The sequence below is a fragment of the Littorina saxatilis genome, linkage group LG10 (genome assembly GCF_037325665.1).
Source record: "Littorina saxatilis isolate snail1 linkage group LG10, US_GU_Lsax_2.0, whole genome shotgun sequence".
NCBI lineage: Eukaryota > Metazoa > Mollusca > Gastropoda > Littorinimorpha > Littorinidae > Littorina > Littorina saxatilis.
The window spans coordinates 19,757,710-19,773,632 of NC_090254.1; the positions used below are offsets into that span (position 1 = coordinate 19,757,710).

The following is a 15,923-nucleotide window of genomic DNA, read 5'->3' on the forward strand; positions in this document are numbered from 1 at the left end:
AGCATGGGTTGAAAAGTCCATTGATGTGCTGTGTTTTTGTGATGTGGTCTTGTTATTGTTATTACATTCACAGTAAAAAATGACAAAACAAAGCATATTTATAGACTTCTAACAACCATCTATGGGCTAACAAGACTGTGCAGATCGAGTACATGAATAGAGCCGTCATTCTATCCGAATCAGTGGTATTGGTATATTTCCTGCAACTTATTGGCATTTTGCTGGCAATGGTAAAGACAGAAATATGGCATTTTGCCGGGCCACAACTGGCCCGGTAATTTCAGCAGGTAAAGGGCCATTAACGGAAAATATATGGAAAAAAGTTTTTTTTATATGGAACTAAAAACCTGCAAAATGCTGGCAAAATGCTGGCGAAATGCTGGCAAAATGCTGGGTTTTTGATGGCAAGCCATCAATAAGCCATCAAATAAATGATGGGTTTTTGCTGGCAAAATTCTGGCAAAATGATGGCAAGCCATCAAAAAGCCATCAAATAAATGATGGGTTTTTGCTGGCAAAATTCTGGCAAAATGATGGGAAAATGATGGCAAGCCATCAAAAAGCCATCAAATAAATGATGGGTTTTTGCTGGCAAATTGCTGGCAAATTGCTGGCAAAATGATGGCAAGCCATCAAAAAGCCAGCAAATAAATGATGGGTTTTTGCTGGCAAAGTGCTGGCTTGCCAGTGATGGCCCATCAATTTGCCAATGTGCATACGGGTAATATGCCAGCATTGGGCCATAAGTGGGCCTTTGATGGCAGTAGTTCTGGCAACTGGCATTGCCATCAAAACGCCAGCAATGGCCCACTTCTGGCATGTTTATTGGGAACCCACCAAACTTTGGCATGGATTACATGATCTTTTCCGTGCGCACTTGGTCTTGTGCTTGCGTGTACACACGAAGGGGGATAAGGCACTAGCAGGTCTGCACATAAGTTGACCTGGTAGATCGGAAAAATCTCCACCTTTACAATACAATACAATACAATACAATAAACTTTATTAATCTCTAAAAGAGAAATTGCATTGCTGAGCTTTTGTGTCCGTAATAAAACATACATAAAACATTCAAAAATAAACATTTGTTCTTTGTCATTCATACATTCTTGTGTTCTTATACATTTCTTCAATTCCTGCATCATTATTCTATCATAATTATGTACATACCGTAGTACATACATTTATTTTCTTTTAACAGTCTGTCTTCAAACGCATCTCAGAGAGGAAGGCTAGAGATTTGTGTTGTGCCATAGGTAAAATCATGTGCTTAGCTATGAAGTAATGTTATCACATGTTATTTAAGGAAAATGAGTAAATATATGTACCAAGCGTATAACATCAGCAAAACTGAGAAAATACAGCACATTGGTTATCACATAAGAAAGTATATTAAAAATATTTTAACCCACCAGGCGGCCGCGGCCGGGATTTGAACTCACGACCTTCCAATTAGGAGGCCGATGTCGTATCCACTACGCCACTGCGCCCGTCAATAACTGAGATTAAAACGGATAACGTTGGAAATTTGTCATGTGTGGATGATCTCGTATGAACTTTTCACAGCTCACTCTCGGGTTTCTGAAAAACAGAAAGCAAATGCAACAAATAAATAACCCAGAGAAACCATTTGCTCTCCCGGTTTTATCAAATATGACATCACCAGCAGTTTCTTTGTTAGCTGTTGTTTCTTCTTCTCCTTCTTCTTTTTTTCAGACACAGAGAGAGAGAGAGAGAGAGAGAGAGAGAGAAAGAGAGAGAGAGAGAGAGAGAAAGAGAGAGAGAAAGAGAGAGAGAAAGAGAGAGAGAGAGAGGCAGACAGAGAGAGAGAGAGAGAAAGAGAGAGAGAGAAAGAGAAAAAAGAGAGACAGAGACAGAGAGAGACAAAGAGAGACAAAGAGAGAGAGAGAGAGATGGAGAGAGAGAAAGAGACAGAGACAGAATGCAGACAGACAGAAATACAGAAAGACAGACAGACAGGCAGACAGACAGACAGATAGACAGACAAACAGACAGAGAGAGTGACGGATGGAGGCAGAAACAGATACAGAGGAGAGTTGAAACGTTGTCATTACGACATTGTTGAATCAAAACAATGATTTTTATTCTGCATACACAGCAGCTAGGCTGCGCGTGTAAAAGGCTAAACGATTTTAGGATGGTTTACACCGTGGTTTGACACGGGGGAAAAGGTGTCTTCATTGTTTAAAGGGACACTCACCGTGCAGACGCCACTCTAAAGACGTTGAGTTGTACACTTCTCAAGCCTGTGGTCAGACACAGGATGTGGGCCAAGTGGATTCTTCGAAGCAGATTTACTTGCACTGAAAAGTTGGACACACAGTGTTGGTTTTAATTTGCCAACTATGAACACACCGAGATAAATAATCAACGAATATATCAAAATAAACTGACCTATTCTTACTGCGTGTGTTTTGAAACAACCAAAGGCACAATCACACCAGCAGCAGCAGCAGCAACAACAAAAACAAAATCAACAACAACAACAACAACACCAAAAACAACGACAACAACAACAAATCAACAAAACAACAAAACAACAACAAGTCGCGTAAGGCGAAAATACATTTAGTCAAGTAGCTGTCGAACTCACAGAATGAAACTGAACGCAATGCCATTTTTCAGCAAGACCGTATACTCGTAGCATCGTCAGTCCACCGCTCATGGCAAAGGCAGTGAAATTGACAAGAAGAGCGGGGTAGTAGTTGCGCTAAGAAGGATAGCACGCTTTTCTGTACCTCTCTTTGTTTTAACTTTCTGAGCGTGTTTTTAATCCAAACATATCATATCTACATGTTTTTGGAATCAGGAACCGACAAGGAATAAGATGAAATTGTTTTTAAATTGATTTGGACAATTTAATTTTGATAATAATTTTTATATATTTAATTTTCAGAGCTTGTTTTTAATCCGAATATAACATATTTATATGTTTTTGGAATCAGCAAATGATGGCGAATAAGATAAACGTAAATTTGGATCGTTTTATAAATATTTTTTTTTTTTTACAATTTTCAGATTTTTAATGACCAAAGTCATTAATTAATTTTTAAGCCACCACGCTGAAATGCAATACCGAAGTCCGGACTTCGTCGAAGATTACTTGACCAAAATTTGAACCAATTTGGTTGAAAAATGAGGGCGTGACAGTGCCGCCTCAACTTTCACGAAAAGCCGGATATGACGTCATCAAAGACATTTATCAAAAAAATGAAAAAAACGTTCGGGGATTTCATACCCAGGAACTCTCATGTCAAATTTCATAAAGATCGGTCCAGTAGTTTAGTCTGAATCGCTCTACACACACACACACACACACACACACACACACACACACACACACACACACACACACACACACACACACGCACATACACCACGACCCTCGTTTCGATTCCCCCTCGATGTTAAAATATTTAGTCAAAACTTGACTAAATATAACAACAACCACAACCACAACAACAACAACAACAACAAAACCAACAACAAAAGCAGCAGCAAGACTAAATGCTTGGTCAACAAGTGTGTTTTATGAGAATTCTTTTTTATATTTAGTCAAGTTTTGACTAAATATTTTAACATCGAGGGAGAATCGAAACGAGGGTCGTGGTGTATGTGCGTGTGTGTGTGCGTGTGTGTGTGTGTCTGTGTGTGTGTGTGTGTGTAGAGCGATTCAGACTAAACTACTGGACCGATCTTTATGAAATTTGACAAGAGAGTTCCTGGGTATGAAATCCCCGAACGTTTTTTTCATTTTTTTGATAAATGTCTTTGATGACGTCACATCCGGCTTTTCGTGAAAGTTGAGGCGGCACTGTCACGCCCTCATTTTTCAACCAAATTGGTTCAAATTTTGGTCAAGTAATGTTCGACGAAGCCCGGACTTCGGTATTGCATTTCAGCTTGGTGGCTTAAAAATTAATTAATGACTTTGGTCATTAAAAATCTGAAAATTGTAAAAAAAAATAAAAATTTATAAAACGATCCAAATTTACGTTTATCTTATTCTCCATCATTTGCTGATTCCAAAAACATATAAATATGTTATATTCGGATTAGAAACAAGCTCTGAAAATTAAATATATAAAAATTATTATCAAAATTTTTTTTTCGAAATCAATTTAAAAACACTTTCATCTTATTCCTTGTCGGTTCCTGATTCCAAAAATATATAGATATGATATGTTTGGATTAAAAACACGCTCAGAAAGTTAAAACAAAGAGAGGTACAGAAAAGCGTGCTATCCTTCTCAGCGCAACGAATACCCCGCTCTTCTTGTCAATTCCACGTGCACTGCCTTTGCCACGGGCGGTGGAGTGACGATGCTACGAGTATACGGTCTTGCTGCGTTGCGTTGCGTTCAGTTTCATTCTGTGAGTTCGACAGCTACTTGACTAAATATTGTATTTTCGCCTTACGCGACTTGTTTTATATTTAGTCAAGTTTTGACTAAATATTTTAACATCGAGGGGGAATCGAAACGAGGGTCGTGGTGTATGTGCGTGTGTGTGTGCGTGTGTGTGTGTGTGTGTGTGTGTGTGTGTGTGTGTGTGTAGAGCGATTCAGACTAAACTACTGGACCGATCTTTATGAAATTTGACATGAGAGTTCCTGGGTATGAAATCCCCGAACGTTTTTTCCATTTTTTTGATAAATGTCTTTGATGACGTCATATCCGGCTTTTCGTGAAAGTTGAGGCGGCACTGTCACGCCCTCATTTTTCAACCAAATTGGTTCAAATTTTGGTCAAGTACTCTTCAACGAAGCCCGGGGTTCGGTATTGCATTTCAGCTTGGTGGCTTAAAAATTAATTGATGACTTTGGTCATTAAAAATCGGAAAATTGTAAAAAAAAAATAAAAATTTATAAAACGATCCCAATTTACGTTTATCTTATTCTCCATCATTTGCTGATTCCAAAAACATATAAATATGTTATATTCGGATTAAAAACAAGCTCTGAAAATTAAATATATAAAAATTATTATCAAATTTTTTTTTTCGAAATCAATTTAAAAACACTTTCATCTTATTCCTTGTCGGTTCCTGATTCCAAAAATATATAGATATGATATGTTTGGATTAAAAACACGCTCAGAAAGTTAAAACGAAGAGAGGTACAGAAAAGCGTGCTATCCTTCTCAGCGCAACGAATACCCCGCTCTTCTTGTCAATCCCACGTGCACTGCCTTTGCCACGGGCGGTGGAGTGACGATGCTACGAGTATACGGTCTTGCTGCGTTGCGTTGCGTTCAGTTTCATTCTGTGAGTTCGACAGCTACTTGACTAAATATTGTATTTTCGCCTTACGCGACTTGTTTTTAAATCACGTCAGACACGACACACACTGCTGACTGAAACAAAGGTCGGCATCAGATCTTGAAAATGTCACATGCTCACAATGCACACGTCAGGCAAGACCATTTAGAAACTGATGCAAAACAAAAAGAAATTCGAAACAAAGGAAAAAAGACAAGAAAATGTGTGTTTTTTCCAAAAAGAAAAGCGACACTCAATATATCAATACTGTGGAAAACAAAACAAAATTTGAAACAAAAGAAACAAGTCGCGTAAGGCGAAAATACAATATTTAGTCAAGTAGCTGTCGAACTCACAGAATGAAACTGAACGCAATGCCATTTTTCAGCAAGACCGTATACTCGTAGCATCGTCAGTCCACCGCTCATGGCAAAGGCAGTGAAATTGACAAGAAGAGCGGGGTAGTAGTTGCGTTAAGAAGGATAGCACGCTTTTCTGTACCTCTCTTTGTTTTAACTTTCTGAGCGTGTTTTTAATCCAAACATATCATATCTATATGTTTTTGGAATCAGGAACCGACAAGGAATAAGATGAAAGTGTTTTTAAATTGATTTCGACAATTTAATTTTGATAATAATTTTTATATATTTAATTTTCAGAGCTTGTTTTTAATCAAAATATAACATATTTATATGTTTTTGGAATCAGAAAATGATGGAAAATAAGATGAACGTAAATTGGGATCGTTTGATAAATTTTAATTTTTTTTTTACAATTTTCAGATTTTTAATGACCAAAGTCATTAATTAATTTTTAAGCCACCAAGCTGAAATGCAATACCGAAGTCCGGGCTTCGTCGAAGATTACTTGACCAAAATTTCAACCAATTTGGTTGAAAAATGAGGGCGTGACAGTGCCGCCTCAACTTTCACGAAAAGCCGGATATGACGTCATCAAAGACATTTATCAAAAAAATGAAAAAAACGTTCGGGGATTTCATACCCAGGAACTCTCATGTCAAATGTCATAAAGATCGGTCCAGTAGTTTAGTCTGAATCGCTCTACACACACACACACACAGACAGACACACACACACACACACACACACGCACATACACCACGACCCTCGTCTCGATTCCCCCCTCTACGTTAAAACATTTAGTCAAAACTTGACTAAATGTAACAAGTCGCGTAAGGCGAAAATACAACATTTAGTCAAGTAGCTGTCGAACTCACAGAACGAAACTGAACCCAACGCAACGCAGCAAGACCGTATACTCGTAGCATCGTCACTCCACCGCCCGTGGCAAAGGCAGTGCCAGTGAAATTGACAAGAAGAGCGGGGTAGTAGTTGCGCTTAGAAGGATAGCACGCTTTTCTGTACCTCTCTTCGTTTTAACTTTCTGAGCGTGTTTTTAATCCAAACATATCATATCTATATGTTTTTGGAATCAGGAACCGACAAGGAATAAGATGAAAGTGTTTTTAAATTAATTTTGTTAAAAACATTTTCATAATAATTTTTATATATTTAATTTTCAGAGCTTGTTGTTAATCCAAATATAACATATTGATATGTTTTTGGAATCAGCAAAGGATGGAGAATAAGATGAACGTAAATTTGGATCGTTTTATAAAAACAATATTTTTTTTACAATTTTCCGATTTTTAATGACCAAAGTCATTAATTAATTTTTAAGCCACCAAGCTGAAATGCAATACCGAAGTCCGGGCTTCGTCGAAGATTACTTGACCAAAATTTCAACCTCGTTTCGATTCCCCGTCGATGTTAAAATATTTAGTCAAAACTTGACTAAATATAAAAAGACAAGAAAAACAAAGTGGTTTTTTTTCCAAAGAGAAGAGTGATACGTTATATACTCATACTGGTCAATACAATCATGCATCTAACGGTAAAAAAAAAAAAAAAGATATGATGTCCATTACATTTTTAACCTGAAATGGAAAAAGTAGATCGAAGCGGAATACTTTACTCACAGTCTCTAAAGCCGAAGTAACGCCTGTAATTATTGAAGAAGAAGCGGTCGCCAAATTTGAGTTTGCGGAACTGTAGAGCCATCATATTGCTGAAAGTCTCTCCCACCAGGCCTCCGTCAAACGCTGGCTCACACATGGCGCCGCTAAATAGGTCAATATCGTCCACGTGACTGAAACGAGATTTTGTCAAATGTGAACGTCAGTTTGGGCCACTCGATTGAACCGATTCAGACATCTCTGTTTGTATATTAGTCACTGTCTGTCTGTATATTTGTCACTGCCTGTCTGTATATTTGTCACTGCCTGTGTATACATATAATATTATTATGTCTCTGTCTGTCTGCTGTTCGTATATCTGTTTGTGTGTTGTCCGTCTGTATCTGTCTGTCCATCTCTCTCTTTATCTCTCTGTATCTCTTTGTCTCTGTCTCTCTTTCTGCCTCTCTCTGTCTCTCCTGCTCCTCTCTCTCTCTCTCTCTCTCTCTCTCTCTCCTCTCTCTCTCTCTCTCTCTCTCTCTCTCTCTCTCTCTCTCTCTCTCTCTCTCTCTCTCTCGCTCCCCCCTCCAAATTACACGATATGAGCAGTTGTCAGAACAGTAACACTATCAGAACAGACACAGACACAGACACAGACACACACACACACACACACACACACACACACACACACACACACACACACACACACACACACACACTAACACCCCCCTCCCCCTTACGCACACACACTAACATAGAGAAAACACATCACAACACAATACATAATAATATTCACAAAACAAACACCAATAACCATATCTCAAAAAAGTAGTATCTTACTCATAAACGGCAGCAATGCGCGAGCCTCCAGTTCCGAGCGCTGGATCGGCGAATGACGCCACCCGCGATAGTCCCATTCTTTGCCGGAAAGCATTGTAGCTGGGGATCCCGTGGTCACGACCTCGTTGCATATTCAAGGTCAAGAGGTCAAAGCCTCGTTTCAAACCCTCCTGGTTCTCAAAAAGATGGCTTGTAACCTGATAAAGAGTGAAAGGTTAAGCGTTGAGAATTACGGTTTTGCAAAATGACGACGATGTCGGTTTATATTGAACATTTCCAGGTAATTCTCAACACACGATTTTCGGTAATTACTCTGTCGGGTTTGCATTTGTCGTGAAAGTGTGAAAACCCTTGCTTTTTCTCTGACAAATAAATGCACGCGTGCTCCTGTCCACGTGTTTCCGACGCACTCCTCGCTAGTGATTGGCCCCAATGTGTGTCCGACACACTCCTCGCTAGTGATTGGCCCCTCCAATGTTTGTCCCAGTAAAAAGCAAGGGCATTCACTCTTTCACAACCTATACAAACCCGACAGAGCTATTTTCGGAATTCGTCTCTTCTGGTTTTGCAAAATTACGATGAGAACGGTTTACAGGGAACATTTCGAGTTAATTCTCAATTGTGACCCTCCACCACGAAATGAGTCGCGGTCACCTCGCTCGGCTCTGCGCTAGGCTAATATAAGTCCGAGGGGTGTCTGGTAACAGTTTGAGGGTCACCTTAGTCCCAGGCTTATAACTCAAACAGTTTTCGCTCTTTTCTAAAAACTGGATAGAGCATAAAAAACTCTTTAGGAAAATGTAAAAATATGAAAATCATGAAAGGGTGACATGCGACTCATACCGTGGTGGAGGGTAACAATTAAAGGCACACTTCTCCCCCGAAAGCGGCGTATGGCTGCCCAAATGGCGGGGTAAAAACGGCCATTCACGTAAAATTCCACTCGTGCAAAAAACATGAGTGAACGTGGGAGTCTAAGCCCATGAACAAAGAAGAAGAAGAAGAAGAAAGGCACACTCCTTCACCATCACATATCTGACCAGACCTTTGCATGAAATAAGACCATCCCTCCGCTTGGTCATATACCAAAACTGAACAACCTGAGTTCTCTATGAGCACAATATAGACATTTTGTATAAATTTATTTCGTAAAAGAGTTATTCTTCGGAAAATCCCAAATCACCACAACAAGCAATCAGGGTATTGATTTTTGGTATATGACCAAGTGGAGTGGTATAGTCTTATACCATGCAACAGTCTGGGTGAGATCTGAGATGGTCAGCCGAACTGTTTTCGTGAAAAGGAGTGTGGCTTTCGGTTAGGTGGTGACCTCATTTAAGCGTGAAAACAGGCAGTTTTGCTCACACGCACGCACGCGCACACACACACACACACACACACACACACACACACACACACACACACACACACACACACACATACACACATGCTGAGAGAGAGAGAGAGAGAGAGAGAGAGAGAGAGAGAGAGAGAGAGAGAGAGAGAGAGAGAGAGAGAGAGAGAGAGAGAGAGAGAGAGAGGGGGGGCAGCTTTTCTCTTTTTCTCCCCTACTCCCTCTCTACTCTTTTAATCCCGTATTATATATAGACACAACGCAATATCACAATAATGGTCTTATAACAAATAACAGTACATTTTACATACTTCTTTCACGAAGAATCGGTCAGGTTCCTGTGTGCGGTCTTCAATATCAGCTGCCTCTACAAGCCCCTGAGCGAGAGTGTCGAGATTTTCTCTGGCCTCGAAGGGCTTGAAAAAAATTTCCCTCAGCAGCACCCGACGGGTGGGAGACAAAGGCAAGGAGCGGGGAATTAGGGTGTGGCCAAATCTGAAATTGTAAAAGGTAGGGTATACACTCATAACAGATTCGAACACATTTAATAAAAAGCATTTCTGTAAACAGTTTTGAACACTTTATGAAATTGTACATAGTTCTGCTTGCAAAAGTAGTTTTCACATTATAAACATATAGGCACATAATATAGTATCATAGTGTTCACAAGTGTTCATTTGAATACTGTATAATTATTTAATATGTGTGCCTCTTTCGCCAGCAGAACTATGTACTGTGTCACAAAGTGCTCAAAACTTGTCACAGAAATGTGTTCAAAATGTGTTCATTTTTGTTTAGAGTGCCAACATTTTTAGGCCTAAAACTGAAAATGTTATGGGTAGAAAAATATTATGTTTGCCAAATCTTGAAATGTACATGGTTTAAAAATGATGTTGGCCAAATCTGAAAATGTAGAGGGCAAAATAATGATTTGGGCAATATCTGAAACTGTGAAGGGTACATACATGATTTGAGCCAAATCTAGAAGTATAGAGGATAGAAAAATGATTTTGCTTTGTGACATCTTTGAAGGTAGCTCAGTTGGTCGAGCACTGGACTTGTCATCAATGGGTCACGGGGTTCGAATCCAGGCTGGGACTGACACGGGCAAATGTTTGCGCAGATTGGTTTAAACAGGTTTTTTTTTTTATTCAGTTGCATAAATACAAAGCCATAATTGAATGTTATAATAAAGGAGCACAACAAGATAAACTTATAAATGTGCTCTTAAAAACAAACGAGTAATGTGGCGGATGATATTGTAAATTATGCATGATATTTCAGCCAATCAAAACAACAACAACGACAACGAAACAACAACGGAAAGAGAGAGAGAGAGAGGGAGAGAGAGAGAGAGAGAGAGAGAGAGAGAGAGGGTGAGAGAGAGAGACAGAGAGACTGAGAGAGACAGAGAGAGAGACAGAGAGAGAGAGACAGAGAGAGAGACAGAGAGAGAGACAGAGAGAGAGGGTGAGAGAGAGAGACAGACAGACAGAGAGACTGAGAGAGTCAGAGAGAGAGAGACAAAGGGAGAGAGAGAGAGAGATAGAGAGAGAAAGAGAGCGAGAGAGAGAGAAAGAGAGAGAGAGCGAGAGAGAGAAGAGAGAGAGGGAGGGAGAGAGAGAGAGAGAGGGGAGAGAGAGAGAGAGAGAGAGAGAGAGAGTGCATCCACTATAGATCAATTCAATGCTCTAGTAACAAAATGACTAAACCTATGGTATTAACAAAAACGTTTGCTGTCTAACATGCGCAGATTCAGAGAGGTTATCCATGTACCACCATCGTGTCAACACAGTGTCACGTCAAGGAACTTGGTCATTGTGCCCCACGTGCAGATGACTGATTACACGTAAACAGGTACATACCTAGCTAGAGCGACTCTTGTTGCTGCTAGCTTAACTTCTACTGGGAGGAAGCAACCCAAGTTTCCCAGCAATGGGACAGTTTGCTGGGTAGTGCATGGAGTCAGTGAGTGAGTCAGTCAGTGAGCAAGTGAGTGAGTGTGATGAGTGGTGAGTGGGTAGGTGAGTGAGTGGATGGGTGAGTAAATGAGTGAGAGAGAGAGTGTGTTAGGGTGTGAGTAAGTGGACGTTTTTTCAGTCGGTCAGTTTGTCAGCCAGCAACAGTCACGCTCGCATAATTGAAGGGAGGTAAGTAAGAAAGTAAGACTCGAGGTGCACGGGTTAAAATGGGAGATAATCAGTTTGCTGGGCATTGCATGGAGTCAGTGAGCGAGTTAGTCAGTCAGTCAGGGAGTCAGTCAATGAGCGAGTGAGTGGTGAGTGAGTGGTGAGTGAGTGAGTGAATGGGCGAGTGTGTGAGTGTGTGAGTAAGTGGAAGTTTGTCAGTTAGACAGCTAGCAAAAGTCACGCCCGCATTTATAACTGAAGGGAGGTAAGTAAGAAAGTAAGACTCGAGGTGCACGGGTTATAATGGGAGATAATCAGTTAGCAAACGAGTTTCTCAGTTAGTTGGTCGGTGAGTCATGGTTTTAGTCAGCAACCGAGCAATTCAATCAAGAGATCAGTTGAATACAGCTTTCTTCTCATTACACTCATCATGTCACTCACCACAGCTCTCTCCAGGCGTGTACGTGGGATCAAAGGATCCTTCACAGTGGGACTAATTCCAAGATGAACTTTCTGGACAAGGGAACCAAATGTTTGCTAAAGAGTAGGAACAAAATGTATGCTAAAGAGTAAGTTATTATGTTGCAGGCCTAAAATACGAAAACACGATAACTTCCGAGAATTCATTAGTACTACTCTTTCAAGAATCAAGTATCACCATGCAGGCCCAAATATACGACCACCCCCAACCCCCCCCCCCCCCCCCCCCCTTCCCCCCCTCCTTTCCCTCGGGACAAGTATATTTTGGTCAGGATAATAGACAAAGGGACTCCAGAAGGTGTCCTTTCATGGGAGTTGTCCGCACATAAGAGGGGCCTCACATCACAGGTTTAACTACTGTCGACCCTGCCGGAGCGACCACCTCTTGTGAACGACTACCTGTCCAAAAAGACCACCCCAAAGGGTCCCCGACGTGGTTTTTTTCTCTGTAAAATTCGCCTTTTTACAGTCACCACCTGTCCATAAAGACCACTTTCAGTCGGTCCTTTGGTTGGTCGTTGTAGACAAGTCCCACTGTATAAGTAAGTCAACCAACCTGAAGACAGTCGTAGAGAAAGCAGAAAAAATGCTGGGGTCCATGTCAGGGATGTGGCGGGTGCGCCAGTTGGGCTTCAAATCCAGGCCGTAGCGGGACCGCACGCTGGGCCCCAGCACGATGGGGAGCCACTCCGCGTAGAGAATGTTCTGCATGACAGCACCCACGATTGCACGTGCTTGCTGGAAGATGAGCTCGTCAGTCGCGTCAGGTCTGCAGTGTTTGAGATCTTTGGCCAGGAGGTTGTGGTAGCGGACGAAGATGGTGTGCATCAGGGTCAGACTGGGTAGTTCGTTTACTCGGTCGTCCCCTGCAAAATTAAAAAAAAGTGGAAACAATGATTAAGAGAGTTTTTGCCTGGTTGGTCAAAAAACACTGTTTTTGATGTTGTAATCTTCACAAATTGCCCCGTCGAGTTCATGATGCAGAATGCTGTCCTTGACAGAAAAGAAAAAAATGAAAAAGAAAAATTAGAAAAATAAAAATCATATACAGCTCTGCTGTACTTATTGAGCGCAACTCTATCAACTGATTTCTCAGATTGATGCTCCAGTAGCTTTTCAAAGAGAACATGTCCACTCTGCTGCACAGGAAGCATTCAGGATTTACAACCTCGGTATGTGTCCAAGTTGAGGGTAAGACACCCCATGTTAAAGCTTATGCAGATCTGAGATGGTTAGCCACATCGTTGACATGCCTATAATGTTTTTAATTGGGTCCGTATGGCGGACAAACTAACAAAGCTAAGGAAAAGCAAGGAAACGGGGCAACTGTATTTTCTTCTGGAACCATTTGGAAGCCTTCTACTGGGAAGTATATCACTGCGCATGACTACAGAAGACATGGAACCACGAAAGCGCATAGCCTACCACGCTTGTGAATAAAGGGAAACAACTGCATAATTAGAGCTAATAGTTGCAATGCTAAGGATTGTGTGTTCAAATCTCACCTGCTAAGAAGCAGATGTCGTTGGCGTCCCGTTTAACGCAGTCGTCGATGCCGTTATCAGGAGGAAAGTTGTCTGGTGTTGTTCTCAGCAAGTACCCTGTCACCATCGTACATCATTATTTCGAGAAGGAAAGTGTGCATTTAGGGAGGTTGATGTGTGCTAAGCGGAAGGCCATGTTTATATATAAATCCGTTTGTGCTTGTGGATTTGCTCCGTCTCTCTCTCTCTCGTCCCCCCCCCTCCCCCATCTCGCTCTGTCTCTCTGTCTTTTTTCCGTACATGATTGTGTTTCATTTTGATTTAAATTTTGTAGTCTTCATACTTGTTCTCCGTTTCATGTGTGTATTGTAGTAGGGACTAGCTGTAAGAAAGGACCATATGGACCTAATGCTGTCATCCCTCGGTAATAAAGTTCGAGTTCGAGTTCGAGTTCTCTCTGTGTCTCCCTCTGTGTCTCTCTGTGTCTGTCTCTGTCTGTCTGCCTATCTGTCTGTCTGTCTGTCTATCTGTCTGTCTGTCTGTCTGTCTGTCTATCTGTCTGTCTGTCTATCTCTGTCTCTGTCTCTCTCTCTCTCTCTCTTTTATCTGTTTGCCACCCCTCCCCCCACCCCCACCCCCTCGCCTTTTTGGTTTGTATGTCTGTTTTTCTCTATATGTATGTGTTTTGTTCGATCTTTTGTTTCTTTTATTTCCTTATTTTACGTCCTTCCAATCATTGTCTCCATTTCTTCTTTTCTTTCTCTTTACTTTCCCACGTCTACTTTTCCATTTGAAGGATTGCTGTACCTACTTTTGACAGGATCTCTCAGCTCATCCTGTCTCTCTTGAGTGCTTCCGTACACCGTGGAAGCGTCAATGAAAGAGGTGATCAGGTTCTCGTTTTCACGGGGAACTGAAACAGGGGTCGTCGCTTTGTTAAAGGCACACTCAGCTTCACGTAAACCATCAGTTTCTGGTCTCAGACACTGACTGGCCTTTACACACAGTACAAACACCCTTTCGTTTAAACACTCACCGCTGGAGAACACCCTAGGTGCCCTCCATATAGAGCGAGTATTTTTCAAAGAATTTATGTTTGCATGGACAGCCGGATTTCTATCCAGACATATCGTAAGCCTTGTTATGGCGCTAGACCTAACTTTTAAAATCTAAATAATAAATTGACAGCTTGTTACACAAACATTCTTTAATCAAAAAAGGTGTTTTTTTCATCAAGACAAGATCATTAAAATTCGAAGTTTTGTATTGTGGTCCAGCTCTGCAGCGTTTTGAGCCTGTCACCAGCGAGTTTGTAAAAAATGTGTGTTTAGGCGCTAGTCCGAAAACGTGCGAGCTTGACCCCATTCCGTCCTCTCTGCTGTGTGATTGTATTGATGACCTTCTTCCATATCTCACTCACGTCATCAACGACTCTCTGACTTCCGGCTCATTCCCAGATGAATTCAAACCTGCAATAGTTAGGCCCCTCATCAAAAAACCTTCACTTGACAAGAATTCCTTGAAAAACTTTAGGCCCGTTTCGAACTTGTCATTCCTTTCAAAAATCACTGAAAAAATTGTCCTTTCACAACTTCTCACTCATCTAGAGCAAAACCACCTTCTCAACACCCATCAGTCTGCATACAGGAAAAACCATAGTACTGAGACAGCACTTCTGAAGATTGTAAACGACATCCTTCTTGGCTTTGACGAAAATCAGGTCTCCATTCTAACACTACTGGACTTGTCTAGCGCATTTGATACGATAGACCACGAAATTCTGCTCCACAGGCTTCAGCACTCCTTTGGTGTTCATGATCTGGCCCTTTCCTGGGTTCGTTCGTACCTTACTAACCGGACGCAGACCGTTTGTGTCAACGGCATCAAATCTCAACCTTCAGCTCTCCAGTACGGTGTCCCGCAAGGGTCCGTGCTTGGCCCCATACTTTTCGTTCTATATGCCTCCCCTGTGTCCGATGTTATCAGTCGCCATGCGTTGTCGCACGAGAGTTTCGCTGATGATACACAGCTTCATCAGTCTGCCCCTCTTGCTGAAGTTGAAAATTCTGGTATCTCGGACACAGGATTGCATTGCGGACCTCAGTGATTGGATGTCTTTAAACAAACTCCAGTTAAATAGTGACAAAACCGAAGTTATGCTGGCCTGTCCTAAGAAATTTCTCAATCACCCTTCTCTTCCTGCCTCTCTCACTGTCAACGAACTACCTATCTCTTTCTCTCCGTCTGTCCGCAGCCTTGGCGTCACTCTCGATCCAACTCTCTCTTTCCAAAAACACATCTCTAACATCTGCAAGTCCGCCTATCTAGAGCTGCGCAAGATTAGTTCAGTCCGTCACTACCTCACCACTGATGCAACC

General features: G+C 41.3%; 1 protein-coding gene across 1 annotated transcript; it reads right to left on the minus strand.

The window, feature by feature from the left end:
- Positions 1-132: 132 nt before the first annotated feature.
- On the minus strand, positions 133-15,637 carry LOC138977799 (myeloperoxidase-like). Its single transcript, XM_070350405.1, has 9 exons — positions 15,508-15,637; positions 14,357-14,458; positions 13,567-13,662; positions 12,618-12,927; positions 9,764-9,947; positions 8,099-8,295; positions 7,280-7,449; positions 2,222-2,324; positions 133-1,581 (listed from the first exon to the last, which is right to left on the minus strand). The coding sequence occupies exons 1-9, from the start codon at positions 15,635-15,637 to the stop codon at positions 1,506-1,508; spliced, it is 1,368 nt and encodes a 455-aa protein (XP_070206506.1). The 3' UTR covers positions 133-1,505.
- Positions 15,638-15,923: the final 286 nt, after the last annotated feature.

Coding starts and splice junctions, on each gene's coding strand:
- LOC138977799 (XM_070350405.1), bottom strand. CDS start 15,637: ATGCAATCCTGTGTCCGAGATACCAGAATTTTCAACTTCAGCAAGAGG. Junction 9,948..12,617: donor TTCTCTACGACTGTCTTCAG/GTTGGTTGACTT, acceptor TTACAATTTCAG/ATTTGGCCACACCCTAATTC. Junction 1,582..2,221: donor TTTAGAGTGGCGTCTGCACG/GTGAGTGTCCCT, acceptor TCTGTTTTTCAG/AAACCCGAGAGTGAGCTGTG.